A 10564-nucleotide genomic window follows, 5' to 3' on the forward strand; every position below is an offset into this window, starting at 1 on the left:
CTCTCTCCCTCTCTCTCTCTCTCTCTCCCTCTCTCTCTCTCTCTCTCTCTCTCTCTCTCTCTCTCTCTCTCTCTCTCTCTCTCTCTCTCTCTCTCTCTGTCTCTCTCTCTCTCTCTCTCTCTCTCTCTCTCTCTCTCTCTCTCTCTCTCTCTCTCTCTCTGTCTCTCTGTCTCTCTGTCTCTCTGTCTCTCTGTCTCTCTGTCTCTCTGTCTCTCTGTCTCTCTGTCTCTCTGTCCTCTCTCTGTCTCTCTCTGTCTCTCTCTGTCTCTCTCTGTCTCTCTCTGTCTCTCTCTGTCTCTCTCTCTCTCTCTCTCTCTCTCTCTCTTTCTCTCTCTCTTTCTCTTTCTCTTCCAGTATGGACAAGCTGCATCTGACTCTGACTGAGCTGTGCTCTTCATTCAGTGGGAGCAGTGACTTCACAGTGTTCAACCACATCGTCACTCCTGCAGAGTTCCTCATATCTCACTTGGAGACACGCCTCACCAAGTAGGCCAAGCACCTTTTGCCTATAACATGATCTCTGTCTTAATATCCATTACTTTATAATATTGGATGGTTAAATCTTCTTCTCCACCTGAATCACCTAAATCACCGAAAATCACCTAAATCTCAATTTCTCTGTTTAAGCAAAACATGAGACCGTTTATAATAATAAGATAAGATAATAAGATTTGTCTTTGTATTTAACATGTATTTAACTAGGCGCGTCAAGTGGAGAACCAATTCTTATTTACAATGACCTCCTGCAGAGACGGGCTGCGATTAAAAAATATAGGCCAAAATACATCACAACGAGAGAGACAACACTATATGAAGATAGACCTAAGACAACAACATAGCGAGGTAGCAACACATGACAACACTACACAAAGAGAGACCTAAGACAACAACATAGCGAGGTAGCAACACATGACAACACAACATGGTAGCAACACATGACAACACAGCATGGTAGCAACACAACATGACAACATGGTAGCACCACAACATGACAACATGGTAGCAGCACATGACAACACAACATGGTAGCAACACATGACAACACAACATGGTAGCAGCACAACATGACAACAACATGACAACACAACATGACAACACAACATGACAACACAACATGGTAGCAGCACAACATGACAACATGGTAGCAGCACAACAACAACATGGTAGCAGCACAGCATGACAACATGGTAGCAACACAACATGACAACATGGTAGCAGATAACATGACAACAACATGGTAGCAGCATAACATGGTAGCAAGACAACATGACAACAACATGGTAGCAAGACAACATGGTAGTAAGACAACATGACAACAACATGGTAGCAACACAACATGACAACAACATGGTAGCAACACAACATGACAACAACATGACAACAACATGTTAGCAACACAACATGACAACAACATGTTAGCAACACAACATGACAACAACACGGGTAGCAACACAACATGACAACAACACGGGTAGCAAGACAACATGACAACAACACGGGTAGCAAGACAACATGACAACAACACGGGTAGCAAGACAACATGACAACAACACGGGTAGCAACACAACATGACAACAACATGGTAGCAACACAACATAACAACAACATGGTAGCAACACAACATGACAACAACATGGTAGCAACACAACATGACAACAACATGACAACAACATGGGTAGCAACACAACATGACAACAACATGGGTAGCAACACAACATGACAACAACATGACAACAACATGACAACAACATGGTAGCAACACAACATGACAACAACATGACAACAACATGGGTAGCAACACAACATGACAACAACATGGTAGCAAGACAACATGACAACAACATGGTAGCAACACAACATGACAACAACATGGGTAGCAACACAACATGACAACAACATGGTAGTAAGACAACATGACAACAACGTGGTAGCAACACAACATGACAACAACATGACAACAACATGATAGCAACACAACATGACAACAACATGGGTAGCAACACAACATGACAACAACATGGGTAGCAACACAACGTGATAACAACATGGGTAGCAACACAACGTGATAACAACATGGGTAGCAACACAACGTGATAACAACATGGGTAGCAACACAACATGACAACAACATGGGTAGCAACACAACATGACAACAACATGGTAGCAACACAACATGACAACAACATGGTAGCAACACAATATGACAACAACACGGGTAGCAACACAACATGAAAACAACATGGTAGCAACACAACATGACAACAACATGGTAGCAACACAACATGACAACAACATGGTAGCAACACAAAATGACAACAACATGGTAGCAACACAACATGGTAGCAACACAACATGACAACAACATGGTAGCAACACAACATGACAACAACATGGTAGCAACACAACATGACAACACAGCATGGTAGCAACACAACATGACAACACAGCATGGTAGCAACACAACATGACAACACAACATGGTAGCAACACAACATGACAACACAACATGGTAGCAACACAACATGACAACACAACATGGTAGCAACACAACATGGTAGTAACACAACATGACAACAACATGGTAGCAACACAACATGACAACAACATGGTAGCAACACAACATGACAACAACATGGTAGCAACACATGACAACAACATGGTAGCAACACCACATGACAACAACATGGTAGCAACACAACATGACAACAACATGTTAGTAACACAACATGGTAGCAACAAAACATGACAACAACATGGTAGCAACACAACATGACAACAACATGGTAGCAACACAACATGACAACAACATGGTAGTAACACAACATGACAACAACATGGTAGCAACACAACATGACAACAACATGGTAGCAACACCACATGACAACAACATGGTAGCAGCACAACATGACAACAACATGGTAGCAACACAACATGACAACAACATGGTAGTAACACAACATGACAACAACATGGTAGCAACACAACATGACAACAACATGGTAGCAACACCACATGACAACAACATGGTAGCAGCACAACATGACAACAACATGGTAGCAACACAACATGACAACAACATGGTAGTAACACAACATGGTAGCAACACAACATGACAACAACATGGTAGCAACACAACATGACAACAACACGTGTAGCAACACAACATGACAACAACATGGGTAGCAACACAACGTGATAACAACATGGGTAGCAACACAACGTGATAACAACATGGGTAGCAACACAACATGACAACAACATGGGTAGCAACACAACATGACAACAACATGGTAGCAACACAACATGACAACAACATGGTAGCAACACAATATGACAACAACACGGGTAGCAACACAACATGAAAACAACATGGTAGCAACACAACATGACAACAACATGGTAGCAACACAACATGACAACAACATGGTAGCAACACAAAATGACAACAACATGGTAGCAACACAACATGGTAGCATCACAACATGACAACAACATGGTAGCAACACAACATGACAACACAGCATGGTAGCAACACAACATGACAACACAGCATGGTAGCAACACAACATGACAACACAACATGGTAGCAACACAACATGACAACACAACATGGTAGCAACACAACATGACAACAACATGGTAGCAACACAACATGGTAGTAACACAACATGACAACAACATGGTAGCAACACAACATGACAACAACATGGTAGCAACACAACATGACAACAACATGGTAGCAACACAACATGACAACAACATGGTAGCAACACCACATAACAACAACATGGTAGCAACACAACATGACAACAACATGTTAGTAACACAACATGGTAGCAACACAACATGACAACAACATGTTAGTAACACAACATGGTAGCAACACAACATGACAACAACATGGTAGCAACACAATATGACAACAACACGGGTAGCAACACAACATGAAAACAACATGGAAGCAACACAACATGACATCAACATGGTAGCAACACAACATGACAACAACATGGTAGCAACACAAAATGACAACAACATGGTAGCAACACAACATGGTAGCAACACAACATGACAACAACATGGTAGCAACACAACATGACAACAACATGGTAGCAACACAACATGACAACAACATGGTAGCAACACAACATGACAACACAACATGGTAGCAACACAACATGGTAGCAACACAAAATGACAACAACATGGTAGCAACACAACATGGTAGCAACACAACATGACAACAACATGGTAGCAACACAACATGACAACAACATGGTAGCAACACAACATGACAACAACATGGTAGCAACACAACATGACAACAACATGGTAGCAACACCACATGACAACAACATGGTAGCAACACAACATGACAACAACATGTTAGTAACACAACATGGTAGCAACACAACATGACAACAACATGTTAGTAACACAACATGGTAGCAACACAACATGACAACAACATGGTAGCAACACAACATGACAACAACATGGTAGCAACACAACATGACAACAACATGGTAGTAACACAACATGACAACAACATGGTAGCAACACAACATGACAACAACATGGTAGCAACACCACATGACAACAACATGGTAGCAGCACCACATGACAACAACATGGTAGCAACACAACATGACAACAACATGGTAGTAACACAACATGACAACAACATGGTAGCAACACAACATGACAACAACATGGTAGCAACACCACATGACAACAACATGGTAGCAGCACAACATGACAACAACATGGTAGCAACACAACATGACAACAACATGGTAGTAACACAACATGGTAGCAACACAACATGACAACAACATGGTAGCAACACAACATGACAACAACATGGTAGCAACACAACATGACAACACAGCATGGTAGCAACACAACATGACAACACAGCATGGTAGCAACACAACATGACAACACAACATGACAACACAACATGGTAGCAACACAACATGACAACAACATGGTAGCAACACAACATGACAACAACATGGTAGTAACACAACATGGTAGCAACACAACATGACAACAACATGGTAGCAACACAACATGACAACACAGCATGGTAGCAACACAACATGACAACACAGCATGGTAGCAACACAACATGACAACAACATGGTAGCAACACAACATGACAACAACATGGTAGCAACACAACATGACAACAACATGGTAGCAACACAACATGGTAGCAACACAACATGACAACAACATGGTAGCAACACAACATGACAACAACATGGTAGCAACACAACATGACAACAACATGGTAGCAACACAACATGACAACACAGCATGGTAGCAACACAACATGACAACACAGCATGGTAGCAATACAACATGACAACACAACATGGTAGCAACACAACATGATAACAACATGGTAGCAACACAACATGACAACAACATGGTAGCAACACAACATGACAACACAGCATGGTAGCAACACAACATGACAACACAGCATGGTAGCAACACAACATGACAACACAGCATGGTAGCAACACAACATGACAACACAGCATGGTAGCAACACAACATGACAACAACACGGGTAGCAACACAACATGACAACAACATGGTAGCAACACAACATGACAACAACACGGGTAGCAACACAACATGATAACAACACGGGTAGCAACACAACATGACAACAACATGGTAGCAACACAACATGACAACAACATGGTAGCAACACAACATGACAACAACATGGTAGCAACACAACATGACAACAACATGACAACAACATGGTAGCAACACAACATGACAACAACATGACAACAACATGGTAGCAACACAACATGACAACAACATGGTAGCAACACAACATGACAACATGACAACAACATGGTAGCAACACAACATGACAACAACATGGTAGCAACACAACATGACAACAACATGGTAGCAACACAACATGACGACAACATGGTAGCAACACAACATGACGACAACAACATGGTAGCAACACCACATGACAACAACATGGTAGCAACACAACATGACAACAACATGGTAGCAACACAACATGACAACAACATGGGTAGCAACACAACATGACAACAACATGGTAGCAACACAACATGACAACAACATGGTAGCAACACAACATGACAACAACATGGGTAGCAATACAACATGACAACATGGCAGATACTTTACTGAACTATATATTACAGAGGTCAGGAGTTCAGACAATTCTAGCTACAGTAGGTTGCTATTTCAAAATGAACCAAGCATGCACCATAATGATCTGTGTACCTGTTCTGCTTCCGTTTCAGTGTAATTGATCAATTAATTAAATATAGCGCGGGGTGAGGGGAGGGGGTTTGAGGAGAGGGACAGAGAGAGACAGAGAGTGTAAAGTTTACTTCTTAATTTTGATTGTTTATTTCACTTTTATATATTATCTACCTCACTTGCTTTGGCAATGTTAACATATGTTTCCCATGCCAATAAAGCCCTTGAAGAGAGACAGAGACCGAGAGAGACAGAATAATCATTACATGGTTCGTTGAGCCTGACTGTTATTCATTCAGCCTGCCATGCCATGTAGCCCTGTCTGATTCCATGACGTTAGTGTGTGTGTGTGTGTGTGTGTGTGTGTGTGTGTGTGTGTGTGTGTGTGTGTGTGTGTGTGTGTGTGTGTGTGTGTGTGTGTGTGTGTGTGTGTGTGTGTGTGTGTGTGTGTGTGTGTGTGTGTGTAATGTTCCAGGATCATCGTGAGAATGGCCCATTACAACCAGACCACCCAGGAAATAGGACGTCCGTCTGACCTCCTGGCCGGGATTCGGGCCTACACAGCCAGCCTGCACACCCTGTCACGCTACCTCAGTCTGGACGTCACTAGGCTGGTCAAGAATGTCCTACTGCAGCAGACACAGCCACTGGACTCATACGGAGGACAGACCATCACCACGCTGTATACCAACTGGTAACGTGATACCAGCAGCAGTCCTCCAATTACTATTTCATGTCCCACTCCCACTATTACCAGAAATAAACTCAGCAAAAAATGAAACGTCCTCTCACTGTCAACTGGGTTTTATATTCAGCAAACTAAACATGTGTAAAATATTTGTATAAACATAACAAGACTCAACAACTGAGACATAAACTGAACAAGTTCCACAGACATGTGACTAACAGAAATTGAATATTGTGTCCCTGAACAAAGGAAGGGGGTTAAAATCAAAAGTAACAGTCAGTATCTGGTGTGGCCACCAGCTGCATTAAGTACCGCAGTGCATCTCCTCCTCATGGACTGCACCAGATTTGCCAGTTCTTGCTGTGAGATGTTACCTCACTCTTCCACCAAGGCTCCTGCAAGTTACTGGACATTTCTGTGGGAAAGGCCTTAGCCGTCACCTCCGATTAAACAGGTCCCAGACGTGCTCAATGGGATTGAGATCCGAGCTCTTCGCTGGCCATGGCAGAACACTGACATTCCTGCCTCGCAGGAAGACATGCACAGAACGAGCAGTATGGCTGGTGGCATTGTCATGCTGGAGGGTCATGTCAGGATGAGCCTGCAGGAAGGGTACCACATGAGGGAGGAGGATGTCTTCCCTGTAACGCACAGTGTTGAGATTGCCTGCAATGACAACAAGTTCAGACCGATGATGGTGTGACACACTGCCCCAGACCATGACGGACCCTCCACCTCCAATCGATCCCGCTCCAGAGTACAGGCCTCGGTGTAACGCTCATTCTGTCATGTTTTGTCATTGATTATCATGCCTTGTCCCTGTTCTTCTCCTTCTATTCGTTTCCCTCTGCTGGTCTTATTAGGTTCTTTCCCTCTTTCTATCCCTCTCTCTCCCCCTCCCTCTCTCACTCTCCCGCTCTCTCTTCTCTCTATCGTTCCGTTCCTGCTCCCAGCTGTTCCTATTCCCCTAATCAATCATTTAGTCTTCCCACACCTGTTCCCGATCCTTTTCCCTGATTAGAGTCCCTATTTCTCTCCTTGTTATTCGTTTCTGCCCTGTCGGTTCCTTGTCTAGAATTCACCGTGCTGTGTTTGTGTATCGCCCTGTCGTGTCGTGTTTTCCTCAGATGCTGCGTGGTGAGCAGGTGTCTGAGTCTGTTTGGTTCAAGTGCCTTCCCGAGGCAACCTGCTGTTCACCTGCTGTTCAAGATCGAGTCTCCAGTTTGTCCTCGTCATTTCGAGTGAAAGTTGTGTTTTTGATTGTATTTACTTTACTGGATTAAAGACTCTGTTTTCGCCAAGTCGCTTTTGGGTCCTCTTTCACCTGCATGACAGAAGGAACCGACCAAGGAATGGACCCAGCGACTTCAGACGCTCGTTACACTGCCGTCGAGATCCAAGGAGCCATGCTCGGCAGACACGAGCAGGAATTGTCTGCTGCTCGCCATGCCGTGGAGAACCTGGCCGCTCAGGTTTCCGACCTCTCTGGACAGTTCCAGAGTCTTCGTCTCGTGCCACCTGTTACTTCCTGGCCTGCCGAGCCTCCAGAACCTAGGGTTAATAACCCACCTTGCTACTCCGGGCAGCCCACTGAGTGCCGCTCCTTTCTCACGCAGTGTGAGATTGTGTTCTCTCTCCAACCCAACACATACTCTAGAGAGAGAGCTCGGGTTGCTTACGTCATTTCACTCCTTACTGGCCGGGCTCGAGAATGGGGCACAGCTATCTGGGAGGCAAGGGCTGATTGCTCTAACAAGTACCAGAACTTTAAAGAGGAGATGATTCGGGTTTTTGACCGTTCAGTTTTTGGTAGGGAGGCTTCTAGGGCCCTGGCTTCCCTATGCCAAGGTGAACGGTCCATAACGGATTATTCTATTGAGTTTCGCACTCTTGCTGCCTCTAGTGAGTGGAACGAGCCGGCGCTGCTCGCTCGTTTTCTGGAGGGACTCCACGCAGTGGTTAAGGATGAGATTCTCTCCCGGGAGGTTCCTTCAGATGTGGACTCTTTGATTGCTCTCGCCATCCGCATAGAACGACGGGTAGATCTTCGTCACCGGGCTCGTGGAAGAGAGCTCGCATCAACGGTGTTTCCCTGCTCCGCATCGCAACCATCTCCCTCCTCTGGCTCAGAGACTGAGCCCATGCAGCTGGGAGGGATTCGCATCTCGACTAAGGAGAGGGAACGGAGGATCACCAACCGCCTGTGCCTCTATTGCGGAGTTGCTGGACATTTTGTTAATTCATGTCCAGTAAAAGCCAGAGCTCATCAGTAAGCGGAGGGCTACAGGTGAGCGCAACTACTCAAGTCTCTCCATCAAAATCCTGTACTACTTTGTCGGTCCATCTACGCTGGACCGGTTCGGGTGCTACATGTAGTGCCTTGATAGACTCTGGGGCTGAGGGTTGTTTCATGGACGAAGCATGGGTTCGGAAACATGACATTCCTTTCAGAGAGTTAGAGAAGCCTACGCCCATGTTCGCCTTAGATGGTAGTCATCTTCCCAGTATCAGATTTGAGACACTACCTTTAACCCTCACAGTATCTGGTAACCACAGTGAGACTATTTCTTTTTTGATTTTTCGTTCACCGTTTACACCTGTTGTTTTGGGTCATCCCTGGCTAGTATGTCATAATCCTTCTATTAATTGGTCTAGTAATTCTATCCTATCCTGGAACGTTTCTTGTCATGTGAAGTGTTTAATGTCTGCCATCCCTCCCGTTTCTTCTGTCCCTACTTCTCAGGAGGAACCTGGCGATTTGACAGGAGTGCCGGAGGAATATCATGATCTGCGCACGGTCTTCAGTCGGTCCCGAGCCAACTCCCTTCCTCCTCACCGGTCGTATGATTGTAGTATTGATCTCCTTCCGGGGACCACTCCTCCTCGGGGTAGACTATACTCTCTGTCGGCTCCCGAACGTAAGGCTCTCGAGGATTATTTGTCTGTGTCTCTTGACGCCGGTACCATAGTGCCTTCTTCCTCTCCGGCCGGGGCGGGGTTCTTTTTGTTAAGAAGAAGGACGGTACTCTGCGCCCCTGCGTGGATTATCGAGGGCTGAATGACATAACGGTTAAGAATCGTTATCCGCTTCCCCTTATGTCATCAGCCTTCGAGATTCTGCAGGGAGCCAGGTGCTTTACTAAGTTGGACCTTCGTAACGCTTACCATCTCGTGCGCATCAGAGAGGGGGACGAGTGGAAAACGGCGTTTAACACTCCGTTAGGGCATTTTGAGTACCGGGTTCTGCCGTTTGGTCTCGCCAATGCGCCAGCTGTTTTTCAGGCATTAGTTAATGATGTTCTGAGAGACATGCTGAACATCTTTGTTTTTGTCTATCTTGACGATATCCTGATTTTTTCTCCGTCACTCGAGATTCATGTTCAGCACGTTCCGACGTGTTCTACAGCGCCTTTAGAGAATTGTCTCTACGTAAAGGCTGAGAAGTGCTCTTTTCATGTCTCCTCCGTTACTTTTCTCGGTTCCGTTATTTCCGCTGAAGGCATTCAGATGGATTCCGCTAAGGTCCAAGCTGTCAGTGATTGGCCCGTTCCAAGGTCACGTGTCGAGTTGCAGCGCTTTTTAGGTTTCGCTAATTTCTAT

The 10564-nt window shown here is 44.8% G+C and overlaps 1 protein-coding gene across 1 annotated transcript; it reads left to right on the forward strand.

Moving 5' to 3' along the window:
* Nucleotides 1-351: 351 nt before the first annotated feature.
* On the forward strand, nucleotides 352-7004 carry LOC124030103 (nck-associated protein 1-like). The gene is made up of 2 exons (XM_046341588.1): nucleotides 352-486; nucleotides 6752-7004. The coding sequence occupies exons 1-2, from the start codon at nucleotides 356-358 to the stop codon at nucleotides 6972-6974; spliced, it is 354 nt and encodes a 117-aa protein (XP_046197544.1). The 5' UTR covers nucleotides 352-355; the 3' UTR covers nucleotides 6975-7004.
* The last annotated feature ends 3560 nt before the right edge of the window (nucleotides 7005-10564 follow it).

The sequence above is a fragment of the Oncorhynchus gorbuscha genome, unplaced genomic scaffold (genome assembly GCF_021184085.1).
Source record: "Oncorhynchus gorbuscha isolate QuinsamMale2020 ecotype Even-year unplaced genomic scaffold, OgorEven_v1.0 Un_scaffold_9204, whole genome shotgun sequence".
Classification (NCBI taxonomy): domain Eukaryota; kingdom Metazoa; phylum Chordata; class Actinopteri; order Salmoniformes; family Salmonidae; genus Oncorhynchus; species Oncorhynchus gorbuscha.

Excerpts from the sequence above, each read along its gene's own strand:
- LOC124030103 (XM_046341588.1), top strand. The coding sequence starts at position 356 with ATGGACAAGCTGCATCTGACTCTGACTGAGCTGTGCTCTTCATTCAGT. Across the intron at positions 487-6,751 it reads TTGGAGACACGCCTCACCAA|GATCATCGTGAGAATGGCCC; the intron begins GTAGGCCAAGCA and ends GTAATGTTCCAG.